The following is a 13,840-nucleotide window of genomic DNA, read 5'->3' on the forward strand; positions in this document are numbered from 1 at the left end:
AGGATGGGCTTTTAAGTGAGAATAGATATGGTAACATTATGGTAACATTAAAGGCCTGTAGAATTTTCAGTTTGAAAATTTAATGCAAAGTGATCCTCAAGATATATACTGTTACATAAATTCAGATTTCATAGTTTTTAAAAAGCCAGTAATACATGTTATTACCCCAAATATTAGGATTTTGGATATTAGGCACACTGTATTTCAGAATGTCAGTTATAGACCCAACCCTTCCTTCCCCGGCCGAGGTATTCGGACTTTCTAAGGTGTCATCTAGTAGCTACGTATCCTATTTTTTTTTTTTTTCCCCATCTACATACCTATCCTTTTGGTAGAGGTCACTGAATATGCCTTTGGCCACATATTCTCAACTGTCTCATGTTAGAGACAGTATTCAGCAGAGGATGATACCATGTGTTGATGCCAAAGAATGAACATCTGGAAGGTGATTCAATCCAAATAGGTTGCTTTATTCCCTCAAAGTTTACTAGTCAAATTGTAGCAGTTTGATATCATGTAGCAGCAATATTTCTCAGCTGCTATGTTGGGCCTGTGTAACTAGTCAGCTTATTCTACATGGGACACGCTGTGCCTCGTCACTCAGCCGTGTCTGACTCTTTGTGACACCGTGAGCTGTAGGTGTCACAGACTTCTCTGTCCATGGGATTCTCCAGGCAAGGATACTGGAGTGGGTTGCCATACCCTCCTCCAGGGGATCTTTCCAACTCAGGAATTGATCCCAGGTCTCGCACACAGCTGACAGATTCTTTACTGTCTGAGCCTCCATGGAAGCCCTGTACCTGGGATACCAAACAGGAAAATACTTGCTCGTTACTGAGGTGCACATGGAACAGGTGTTAGGAGCTATTATGTGTGTGCATGTGTGTGTGCCCTTGTTGAGGATGATTTATGAAGAAAATTTTCCACACTGTTTGCCTGCTGAAGACCCAGAATCTGTTATTCCTTTCATCTCTCCTTGCCAAACAGACCGTTTTTCCTCCCAGACCATCTCCTTTGTAAGACAGAACCAAGGCAGCTGACACGCAGTGCTGACATTGTTTCCCTGGGGTCTGTCTTTAACGCCACAGTGCAGTCTGTACATCACACACCTCTGGAGACACCACAGGCAACGCATTTAGCATTTCCCCTAAAAGAGAACACAGAACGCCATCCCTCCAACCTCGAAGATTAGTTTCCTCGTCAGACATAAATGTACCACCAAGCCAGGGCCCCATATTTGCATTATTTTGAGGATGGAAAAAGGATGGTGTGTACTTGTGCTCTGCCTGGTAAAGGCTTCAGCCTGAAGCTGACCCTTTCTGCTCACATTATTTGGCTAGAACAAGTCCATGGCCCATTTAACTTCATAGAGAAGTGGCATCGTCTTTCTTGTGCCTCCAGAAAGAAGAGAATTAATCACAGTGAACAACCCAAATGACTACCTGAGAAATTCCCTGATTAAGTGGTTCAGGTCAGTTCAGTCACTCAGTCATGTGCGACTCTTTGCGACCCCATGAATAGCAGCACGCCAGGCCTCCCTGTCCATCACCAACTCCCCGAGTTCACTCAGACTCACATCCATCGAGTCAGTGATGCCATCCAGCCATCTCATCCTCTGTCATCCCCTTCACCTCCTGCTCCCAATCCCTCCCAGCATCAGAATCTTTTCTAATGAGTCAATTCTTCGCATGAGGTGGCCAAAGTACTGAGGTTTCAGCTTTGACCTCTTTCCTTCCGAAGAAATCCCAGGGCTGATCTCCTTCAGAATGGACTGGTTGGATCTCCTTGCAGTCCAAGGGACTCTCAAGAGTCTTCTCCAACACCACAGTTCAAAAGCATCAATTTTTCGGTGCTCAGCCTTCTTCACAGTCCAACTCTCACATCCATACATGACCACAGGAAAAACCCTAGCCTTGACTAGACGGACCTTAGTCAGCAAAGTAATGTCTCTGCTTTTCAATATGCTATCTAGGTTGGTCATAACTTTTCTTCCAAGGAGTAAGCATCTTTTAATTTCCTGGCTGCAATCACCATCTGCAGTGATTTTGGAGCCCCTCAAAATAAAGTCAGCCACTGTTTCCACTGTTTCTCAATCTATTTGCCATGAAGTGATGGGACTGGATGCCATGATCTTCATTTTCTGAATGTGGAGCTTTAAGGTAACTTTTTCACTCTCCACTTTCACTTTCATCAGGAGGCTTTTTAGTTCCTCTTCACTTTCTGCCATATTAGTGGTCATTTCCCTATGGCTGTAGCAAACAGTAGAGATATATGGGAGATAGGTCAGTCCTCTCTCCATCTCTCTCTTCACCTCTGTCCTCTCTGAAAACAAATTCAGATGGTTGTGATATAGTAGAGTGCACGGGTAAGGGTAAGTTATTAATAACACACCAGGCCTTGGATTAGATAGTGGTTTGTATGTGTAAGGCATTTGCCTTCCTCTGCACTGAACAAGCACGATGGCTCCTGTATCTTGGACAGCAAAGAGAGTTGCTGCTGAAGGCCCAGGAATGAGAGGAAGTAATGTCCTGAACACCAGCAACTGATCCCTCAGAGCAGCCGCAGCAGCAGAGGTGGCGGAAATGAGGTATCATAGGGTCAGTGGTCAGCCAGAGTCTGGGCAGTGGACAGTGCTGAAAGGAGTTGGGCTGGCGTGGGTGTGGAATGGGGCTGTAGAACATTGTAAGCAGGTATAGAACATACCCTGGGGATTGTGGGCTTCAAATGTGGACCAGAAATCTCCTAATACTGGGAGGGAATGAACGCCAGAGAAATTTCAGTTTACTATGGATGCTAGTGGAGCTGAGTGGAACTCCCAGGCTGGTGGACCCTAGTAAGTTACACTGCTATACTGAAAAGAGTTAATGGTAATTGCACTGTGGTGATATACGAGAATATCTCTATTAATAAAATACAGACTTACCTATGGGAACGAGCCTTTGCTCAGAAAAAAAGTGTTGTGTAAGTTTGTGTATGAATACAGAGAGAGGGTATATATGATAGCATAAACCACAGGTGGATCTAGGTAAAAGCTATATTTGTGTTTATGAACTATTTTTATTTTTACCACATTCTGTAAATTTTCAATTATTTCTAAGCCCTAACAAATAAAAGAAAGAGATGACAGTGTGACATCACATAATTAGGGGTTGGAAAAAGGCCTTAGTAGGACAGGAGAGTATCCATCAGCTTCTCCGTGGGTGGGGGTGTCAGGGCGGGCTTCATGGAGAAGTCTCAGGAGAGACTGGAAGGATGAGACCTGACGGAGGTGTGTGAGGCCCGGGAGCATCTGACTGAGGCGGGAGCAGCACAGGCTGCAGGGGAGAACCGTGAGGTCCCGTCCATCCCCAGAGGCTTCTGTGGAAGGGAGCACCGTGTGAGTGTCACCTGTGTGACCCAGAGTGCTGCCTCCTGCCCCTCCAGCCAGTGACAATTCCTTCTCATTGCCTGGGCCTGAGGCTCAGGAACCTTCAAAGGAAGAATGCTCGAGGGCGGGGCCTGCAGCCCAAAGTAGGCTGGGATGGGCAGGGCCCATATGCTCAGCACTTTATCTACCTCCGACCTCCCTGCAGAGGCAGTAGCTCGGAGACTGCTGCTGGTTGGGTGCTCTCAGCTCCTGGCATCTGTGAGGAAGGAAGCAGAGGGCTATCTCTCTGTGCTGAGCCCGAGACAGGATCCCAGTGTGTGGGGAGCCACAATGCCAGCTGAGGTCTGGTCTTGGTCTTAGGGATGGGGAGTTTCAGAGAAAGGAGCCTGTGGCCCCTTAAGGATTTGAGGGTTGGATGGGGTGGGGTCTAATCCAGGAGGTTCCAGAGTGCCCAGAATCCCATTACTTTCCATCTGAGTTCTCCTTACTCAGGGAGTTCAAAGAGAAAGGATGGAAGGGAGCGAAAGGATGAACCAGCCAATGACTGTGTGCATCGCCTTTCTACTTAGGGGACAGGAGTCAGGTTTTACCTCCTGCTGTTCCTCTCTGTGGCCACCAGAGGGCCGTGTGCAGGTAAGTCACTCAGGAGCAGCAGTTTCATCAGCTCAGATGTGCAGTGGAGCAGAGAGTGGAACCAGGCTGGATGCTGAAGTCCTGGCCTAGAGGGGGAGTCGTGGAGGTGCAGAGAAGCCACACTTTGCAGCCAAATTGAGCTGTGGCCAGAGTGTTGATTGCTGGTCTCTCTGGATGTGCGGTCTGAGGCTAAGGCCTGTCCTGGGGCTCCATCGGTGCCTCTGTGTGGCTGAGGGGGCTCAGGGGAGCCATGGTGGTGAAGACTGTGCTTCCTTCTAGCAGCTCCTGCTCCTATGGCCTTGGCCTTGGGGTTACCAGAGGGTGCCTGGTGGTCAGGGCTGGGTTCAGGGAACGTCCTTCCCTAGTCTTCATCCTCCCAATTCCGTTGATCACAGTAGGCATAATGAGAGCTTTTAAGTTTAATTGGTTGTGGAGAAGAATGCAAGTGTTGAGTATGTGGTAGATTGTGGTCAGCGAGTCTCCTGACCCTTGGGGCCTCACAGCCTAGTGATGAGCCTGTGAAGTGGGAAGGGGCTAGGAGCCAATGGCCTAGAAGGGTGGTGTGAGCGGCATGAAACAGAATTATCCTCACATCCTCTAGCAGGGACGCTTTCTGTTGTGAAGAGCTGGGAGGAGGAAATCCGTGCTCCTTACCTGTCTTTCCTTCCAAGAAGCTGCAAGGAAATCAAAGAAAGATGTCGTAAAGCAGGTGGTGAGTAATAACCCAACTCAGCATCCTTTCCTTTAAACCACTTTTTAGCTAAACAGATCTTGGTCATGGAGATCATGAAGGGATGTGCCTACCGCTCCTGTCTGCCCTTACTCCAGCTTCCAGCCCAGGAGATTTCTATTGAGAATATTGAGGGTTTTGGGTCCAACCTAGTTGTTGGAGACATGATCTTCTGAACACAAGCAGAATGTGGTGTTTCTGGTGAGTCTTAGCCTGATGACTATAGCTCCAGTGAGTGTAAGATTTTTCCCTGCTTGTAAGCTGAGAAGTTAGTTCTTCCCTAGTGTCATAGATTCTGGTAGAAAACACGAGCCTCCAGAGGCAGAGACACAGAGCTTGATTACTCACAATGACAGAAGTAGCCAGGGCATCAGCCTTTTCCTGTGGTGATGTTCTGGGTCTCGTCCCATCCCAGTGATGTGAAAAGGGCCAGGAGATATCTGCCCATGTAGTTTGTTTGCCAAGCGGCTCCTAAATTGGGTTCGTCAAGCAAATGTAAGCCTTTTTGGATAAGACAGTTTATTTTCTCTGGGGCTGAGTACAAAGAAGAACTCTGCAGTTAGGGAATCTGAATCTCATATAATGGGCAGCGACCATGCCTGCCCTTACCTCTGAGTTGCAGAGGCCACATCCCGATGTAGACTTGAGATGTGGTGAGGTGTGATTTCTGGCCTCTTCTGGCCAGAAGAAGGCTCTGTCCCGAGGGAGATAGATCTCTGTCTCCTAGGATGTTTGCTCACCGAAGTCTTTGAAAAGGTAGCATGGAACAAAGGCAGTCAGTGTCCACAGAGAACTGTCCTCAACAAGCGGATGTGTGTGGGAGCCTTCAGGATACATTTCTGACTTCCCAGAGTCTTTGTGGTTGTGAGTCTGAGATGGACCCTGTGCTCTCAGACAGGGGAGTCTCTGGCTGGTTTCCTCTGCAGATGGCCTGTATCAACTCCGCACTGAGAATGGTGTCGTCTACCAGACCTTCTGTGACATGACCTCTGGGGGTGGCGGCTGGACCCTGGTGGCCAGCATCCATGAGAACAACATGCGTGGGAAATGCACGGTGGGCGATCGCTGGTCTAGTCAGCAGGGCAACAGGGCTGACTACCCAGAGGGGGACGGCAACTGGGCCAACTACAACACGTTTGGGTCTGCAGAGGCCGCCACCAGTGATGACTACAAGGTACTGAGCACCCAGGTGGAAAGGATGGGGAGCTGTGTGGCCGGAGCAGAGCCTGTGGAAGGGAGGGCGAGAGACGGGGAGGTGGAGGTGGGGCTGGAGAAGATGACAGACAGAAGTCCATGTCTTGAATGACGAATTCCTCCCACCAAGGCTGTTTGTGTGGTGGGGCCTCATGTCTGCTGGAGGGAAGTGGGGGTCTGGGTACTGCTGGGCACCTCTTCCCTGCAGACCTGAGCTCTCAGCTCCACTGAGGACTGTGTGTGTGGGTCTTTGGCTGGTAGCACCTCCTGGGCTGGTCAGGCTGAGTGTGTGTCCCTCTGCAGAACCCTGGCTACTACGACATTCAAGCTCAGGACCTGGGCATCTGGCACGTGCCCAACAAGTCCCCTCTGCAGCACTGGAGGAACAGCTCCCTGCTGAGGTACCACACCAACACGGGCTTCTTCCAGAGCCTGGGGCATAATCTGTTTGGACTCTACCAGGTACATGGGGCTGCTGGCTGGGGGTTGGGGACCCTGCCTTTGGTGAGCAGGGGTCACGTGTTTGGGCTGGGGAGTAAGTCTGCTCTGTCCATATCACCAAGGGCCTCTGCTTGTCTACTACCTCTGGGTCACTATGAACTAGTGTGCTGCCTCTTCCAGAGGAACTGTGAGCCAGACAGGGGAAGAAGCCTAGGGGAGAGGATTGGGGGCGGGTAGAGAGTGAGAAGGACAGGGGTCTTGAGGCTGGTTAGGGTCCTAGCTATGGGTGGCAGGGGGGAAATACACCAGTATTATTCATGCTGATTCCTGAATAATGCCACATGAGGGTATTAAAGCCTCTACTGCCCAGAATGGCAGTATCTCTATTGTCTTCCGCAAACTGTATTTTGGATCCCTGCAGAAATACCCAGTGAAATACGGAGCAGGGAATTGCTTGACTGACAATGGCCCAGCCATTCCTGTTGACTATGACTTTGGTGATGCTGAGAAAACTGCATCTTATTACTCACCATATTGTCAGGGTGAGTATCTGCTTCCAAAGCCCAGTCGTCAACCCTTCTCTGCACTCTCCGGGAAAGTGTAAATAAGAAAAGTTAATGATCCTTCAGTTCAGTTCAGCTCAGTTCAGTCGTTCAATTGTGTCCGACTCTTTGCGACCCCATGAATCGCAGCACGCCAGGCCTCCCTGTCCATCACCATCTCCCGGAGTTCCCTCAAACTCATGTCCATTGAGTCAGTGATGCCATCCAGCCATCTCATCCTCTGTCATCCCCTTCTCCTCCTGCCTCCAATCCCTCCCAGCATCAGAGTCTTTTCCAATGAGTCAACTCTTCGCATGAAGTGGCCAAAGTACTGGCGTTTCAGCTTTAGCATCATTCCTTCCAGAGAAATCCCAGGGCTGATCTCCTGTAACCCTATTGATCCTTAGCATTTATTAAACAAGTACAATATACCAAGCTGTTTTCTAGGAATGTGACATGGATTTTTCTTATGTAGCCATCATGAAAAAACTATAAGCTCAGGCTTCTTAACTAATAACCCGGTTTGATTCTTCTTTTCCCTTAGTTTATTTATTTTTAATTTCCCCTTAGTTTATTTATTTTAAACCAATACCATATTGTGTTGGTTTCTGCCATGCATCAACATGAATCAACCATAGGTATACATATGTCCCCTCCCTCTTGAACCTCCCACCCCATTCTGCCCCTCTAGTATGTCACAGAGCCCTGATTTGAGTTTCCTCAGTCACTGTAAGAATCTTACAAAGTTAAAAGCTAATTAATGTGCACAGGTGAGAACAACTTGCAAAGTAATGAGGAAAATTTGTGTTTGTTATGATGGAGAGCTGTTACTGTAAGAAGACCTTTTTAAGCACGATCAAGCCACAGAACTTGTCTTTGGTGGGAAAATAAGAGTCATTTTACTTTAAAGTCACAGTAATTGGATGAGAAGTGTGCCAGCAGAGACCGATGGTCACTGCTGATCATTGCTATTCCTGCTGAACCTCTGGAGGTCTTCTTGCTGATCTGTCAGGGGACTCTCACTTCTCCTATGAGCGTTAGACAGACAAGTGACTTTTGTGAGCCCGAGCCTTGGTCTTCTTGCCCCAGATGGAGGGAGGGTCTCTTCTTTCCCTTTTCAAGGCCAGGATGCAGCCGCCACTGTGAAAAAGTGCTGGGCTCTATGCCCACAGATTGGCTGTGACCTGACCTGTTGATTTAGGGGATTGCGGGGCTGGTCAAAGGGAAGATACTTCCAGTTCGTCCTTTGAGTCCTTGGCCTTTTCTCTGCCTCTTCGTTTCCAGGAGAATTTGTTGCAGGATTTGTCCAGTTCAGGGTGTTTAATAACGAGAGAGCAGCCCATGCCCTGTGCGCTGGGGTGAGAGTCACTGGCTGCAACACTGAGCACGTGAGTCTGGGGATGATCCCTGGCTTGTGCGGGCGAGTGTGTGTGTGTATGTTTGTGTGTGTGTGTGTGTGTACCTGTCTGGGATGTTTCATGGAGCTTGCATTTTTACTCTTTTCTGGCATTTTGTAGACATACTTTTTAAATTGTAGCTATTATTTTTTAATTGAGATTCAATTGATCTATAACATTATATTAGTTTCCGGTATATAGCATAGTGATTCTATATTTTTATATATTATGAATGATTACTGTAACAAGTCTAGCCGACACCCAGCACTACTCACAGCTGCAAATTCTTTTTTCTTGTGATGAGAAGGTTTACCATCTACCTTCTTAGTAACTTTTCAGTGTATCATATAGTATTAGACTAGTGGCACTCTGCTGTACATTACACCCCCAGGACTTATTTTATACATGAAGGTTTGGAGCATCGCTGGTGGTCCAGTGATGAGGACTCTGGAATTCCGCTGTTGTTGGTGTTCAGTTGCTAAGTCATGTCCCTCTCCTTGTGAGCCCATGAACTGCAGCATGCCAGGCTTCCCTGTCCTTCACTATCTCTCAGAGTTTGCTCCAGTTCATGTCCATTGAGTCAGTGATGCCATCCAGCCATCTCATCCTCTGTCGTCCCCTTCTCCTCTTGCCCTCAATCTTTACCAGCATAGGGTCTTTCCCAATGAGTCAGGTCTTTGCATTAGGTGGCCAAAGTATTGGATCTTCAGCTTCAGCACCAATCCTTTCAATGAAAATTCAGGGTTGATTTCCTTTAGAACTGAGTGCTTTGCTCTCCTTACTGTCCAAGGGACTCTCAAAAGTCTTCTCCAGCATCATCGTTCAAAAGCATCAATTCTTGCTTCGCAGCCTTCTTTATAGTTCAGCTCTCACATCCATAAATGATTACTGGAAAAACCACAGCTTTGACTACAGGGACCTTTGTCGGCAAAGTGACCCTTTGCTTTCTAACACACTGTCTAGGTTTGTCATAGGTTTTCTTCCAAGGAGCAAGCGTCTTTTAATTTTGTGGCTGCAGTCACTGTCTGTAGTGATTATGGAGTCCAAGAAAATGAAATCTGACGCTGTTCCCACATTTTCCCCATCTATTTGCCATCAAGTGGTGATCAGATGCCATGATCTTTGTTTTCTGAATGTTGAGTTTTAAGCCAGTTTTTTCACTCTCCTCTTTCCACTTTGTCAAGAGGCTCTTTAGTTCCTCTTCACTTTCTGCCATTAACGTCGTGTCATCTGTATATCTGAGGTTGTTGACATTTCTTCTGGCCATATTGATTCCAGCTTGTGCTTTATCCAGGCTTGCATTTTGCATGATGTACTCTGGGTATATCTTAAATAAGCAGGGTGACAACATACAGGCTTGATGTACTCCTTTCCCAATTTTGAACCAGTCCATCATTCCATGTCCAGTTCTAACTGTGGCTTTTTGTCCTGCATGCAGGTTTCTCAGGAGGCAGGTAAGGTGGTCTGGTATTCCCATTTCATTAAGAATGTGTCACAGTTTGTGGTGATCCACACAGTCAAAGGCTTTAGCAGAGTCAATGAAGCAGCATAGGTTTTTTTTTTTTTTTTTTTTTTTTGGAAATTGCCTTACTTTCTATGATGCAGCGTTATGTCGGCAATTTGATCTCTGGTTCCTCTCCCTTCTCTAAACCCAGCTTGTACATCTCTGGAAGTCCTCAGTTCTCATACTGCTGAAGCCTAACTTGAAGGATTTGGAGCATATCTTGCTGGCATGTGAAATGAATGTAATTGTAGGGTAATTGGACCATTCTTTGGCACTGCCTTTCTTTGGGATTGGAATGAAAACTCACCTTTTCAGTCCTGTGGCCACTGCTGAATTTTCCAAATTTGCTGGCATAATGAGTGCAGCATTTTAACAGCATCATCTTTTAGGATATGAAATAGGTCAGCAGGAATTCCATCACCTCCAACTTTGTCTGTGGTGATGCTTCCTAAGGCCCTTAAGGCTTTCTTATCTCTCCTTGCTATTCTTTGGAACTCTGCATTCAGATGGGTCTATCTTTCCTTTTCTCCTTTGCCTTTTGCTTCTCTTGTTTTCTCAGCTGTTTGTAAGGGCTCCTCAGCAACCATGTTGCCTTTGCCTTTCTTTTTCTTTGGGATGGTTTTGGTCACCACTTCTGGTAAATGTTACGAACCTCCATCCATAGTTCTTCAGGCACTCTATCAGATCTAATTCCTTGAATATGTTTGTCACTTCTGCTGTATAATCATAAAGGATTTGATTTAGGTCAGACCTGAATGGCCTAGTGGTTTTCCCTACTTCTTCAATTTGAGCCTGAATTTTGCAATAAGGAGCTCATGATCTGATCATGATCAGCTCCAGGTCTTGTTTTTGCTGACTGTACAGAGCTCCTCCACCTTTGGCTGCAAAGAATATAATCAATCTGATTTTGGTACTGACCATCGGGTGATGTCCATGTGCAGAGTTGTCTCTTGTGTTGTTGGAAGAGAGTGTTTGCTATGATGAGTGCGCTCCCTGGGAAAAGTCTGTTAGCCTTTGCCCTGCTTCATTTTGTACTCCAAAGCCAAACTTGCCTATTATTGCAGATATCTGTTGACTTCCTATGTTTGCATTCCAGTCCCCATGATGAAAAAGACATCTTTTTTTGGTTTTAGTTTTAGAAAGTCTTGTAGGTCTTCATAGAATCATTCAACTTCAGCTTCTTTGGCATTAGTGGTTGGGAGATAGACTTGGATTACCGTGATGCTGAATGATTTGCCTTGGAAACGAAATGAGATCATTCTGTCATTTGTGAGATTGCACTTAAGTACTGCATTTCAGACTCTTTCATTTACTCTGAGGCCTACTCCATTTCTCCTAAGGGATTCTTACCCACAGTAGTAGATATAATGGTCGTCTAAATTAAATTCTCCTATTCCCATCCATTTTAGTTCACTGCTTCCTAAAACGTCCATGTTCACTCTTGTCATCTCCTGTTTGACCACATGGACCTAACATTTCAGCTTCCTATGCAGTATTGTTCTTTACAGCATTGAGCTTTGCCTTCACCACCAGATACAACCACAACTGGGTGTCATTTCCGCTTTGGCTCAGCCTCTTCGTTCTTTCTGGAGCTATTTCTCTATCTTCTCAGTAGTATATTGGCCAGCTACCGACCTGGGGGGGTTCATCTTTCAGTGTTATGTCTTTTTGCCTTTTCATACTGCTCATGGTGTTCTCAAGGCAAGAACTCTGAAGTGGTTTGCCATTCCCTTCTCCAGTGGACTACGTTTCTCAGGCCCTTATTAGCAGGGACATGTGCTTTAGCCACTCAGCGTAGCTGGATGACATGCTCAGTGCCCTGGCTGTCCTACTGCTAGTCCACACTGAACGTTTAAACCTTCCCGGGCTATCAGATGTTGGTCAGTACATGGCTGGGAGATGAGACAAAGGCCCTGCTGAAGTGGTTGGGAAGTGGGTCCGGAGAAGGCTGGAGCTGATGCTGGAGGACTCCCAGGAGCAGGGGGCACTAGCCTTCACCACTGCCGCTGGCCACCCTGGAATGAATCCACCACCCTGGAACCAAGCGTCTACCGTGGAGCTGATCCGCTGCCTGCATCTTCATATTTATATTCCTGATGCTTTGAAGATCAATTTCACACTGTAGGGGGCCCAACTGGATCCCTAGTTGGGGAACTGAGATCCATAACATGCGTGGCATGAACAGGAAAACAGAACTGAAAGTTTATACCTTTTGACCACTGGACATAATTTACTGTATTGAAGTTCAATTTAAGTATATTCTCATAGATGATTAGCATTTTTATGTTGTGTTTAAGAAGTATTTCTGTTTGTTGAGGTCACAAAGACATTCTCAAATATTCTTAGTAAATTCTAGAAGTTTAGGTATCTGTTTTTTTCCAGTCTTGTAGAAGAGAACACCATAGGTTTGTTGGCTGGAGACTGGAGGGCCAAGAAGAAGAGGATGTCAGAAGTATGGGGGGAGAACATTCACTTAGGCCTTCTTCCTTTCACACCTGTCAGTCTAAGAAATGTGACCCTGAAGGACGTCTTCATTTCCCCCCTCAAATATGTTTGCCCATTTGTCAGTCAAAGTGAGGCAGCTGTGTCCTCATGAAAGAGCCCTTAGGTTACGATTCTGAGGATAATGCAGGTGTGGGCCCTGGGAGTGGGGTGGGATGTGTCGCCCCCGACATTGGCTTCCATGGGGCCTTATCGTGTTCATTCGTGCTCATTTGCATGTACCCTTGCAAGCACTGATTCCATAAAAACACATGATAGGGTGCCCACAAAGTGCTTGATGTTAGACATGCCAAGCTGACAGTCATTTGACGGCAATCAGACTGAATGGGATGGAGACACAAGTGCACGACTGCAACGTGGCGTCACCTGTGACAGCAACACAAACATGAGGCCCGGGGCACAAAATGTAGGAGCTCCTACCTCTAATGAGGGCACAGAGCCGATTCTCCAAGTTGCTGACATTGTCGTTGAATCTCAAACGCTGTGTGTAGAGTTCAGCAAGTAACAAGGGCAGAAAGATGGCTGTCTAGCATGAGTGACTAGCGTTTTCAGAATCACTGGTGTTTGAGAGACCGTGGGGGTGTTGAAGGGCCCTTGAGCGGTCTTGTGCATTTAGTTAGAAGCAGAAGCCGAAGCTGGAAAAGTCCAAGGAGGCAGGGTAAGCAGGGCCTTTTCCCATTCTGTCCAGGGTGTAGATTTCATGTGGTAGAAGATGTGACTCATAGGAGGATTTTGAATGGAGGAGTGACCTGACCAGCTTTGATGTTTCTAATATGATGTATAACCAGGTGGAGGACACGGATCCAAGAGCAGGGGAATTAGGGGCAGGGAGGCAATGAGGCAGGTGTAAAGCTGCAGATGTGAAATGGTGAGAACCTGAGCCAGGGTGTTCAAGGCCAATAAGAGAGAGAATTAGCTTTGTTTTGCTCAACTGGAGTGTCAGATCTAGCGATATGTAGATGGAGACATGCGGCTGCAGTTGCTGTGGGGTTTCAAACACAGACAATATGGACCTGACTTCCGAGATTTAGGAATCTCTTGACAATGTATGATTATGCTGATACTAGCAGAAGTCATGGGAAAGGATGAGCCATCATCAGGAGACTGTGGTGTGGCCAGAACCGTGGGGAATAGCATTTGGGAGAATCAGTTGAGGGAAAAGGGTGAGCTAAAAGGCCTGAGAATAAATATGAAGGAAGGTAGAAAGGAATTCAGGAAAGGACATGATTTCAGAGTCCACTGGAGGGAGGATTTCTGGCAAGGATATGGTCAAGGCCACGTAGGAGGAGGACCAAAGATTCCAGGGGATTTAAAGATTAAGATCTCTGTGGTATCCACAGCCAACCCCTCACTGTGTCTTCTTTCTCTGTCCCCCAGCACTGCATCGGTGGAGGAGGATTCTTCCCAGAGGGCAATCCCTCGCAGTGTGGGGATTTCTCTGCCTTTGACTGGGATGGATACGGCACTCACCGGGGTTACAGCTCCAGCCGGGAGATCACTGAGGCAGCTGTGCTCCTCTTCTACCGCTGA

The 13,840-nt window shown here is 47.0% G+C and overlaps 1 protein-coding gene across 1 annotated transcript; it reads left to right on the top strand.

Annotated features, from left to right (window-relative positions):
• The first annotated feature begins 3,697 nt into the window (after positions 1-3,697).
• LOC128045286 (intelectin-2-like) lies at positions 3,698-13,840 on the top strand. Its single transcript, XM_052637783.1, has 8 exons — positions 3,698-3,709; positions 3,937-4,000; positions 4,602-4,712; positions 5,657-5,904; positions 6,228-6,386; positions 6,787-6,907; positions 8,192-8,295; positions 13,688-13,840. Exons 1-8 carry the CDS (start codon positions 3,698-3,700, stop codon positions 13,838-13,840), a joined length of 972 nt encoding a protein of 323 aa, XP_052493743.1.

This window comes from Budorcas taxicolor, chromosome 3 (assembly GCF_023091745.1).
Source record: "Budorcas taxicolor isolate Tak-1 chromosome 3, Takin1.1, whole genome shotgun sequence".
NCBI classification, from domain to species: domain Eukaryota; kingdom Metazoa; phylum Chordata; class Mammalia; order Artiodactyla; family Bovidae; genus Budorcas; species Budorcas taxicolor.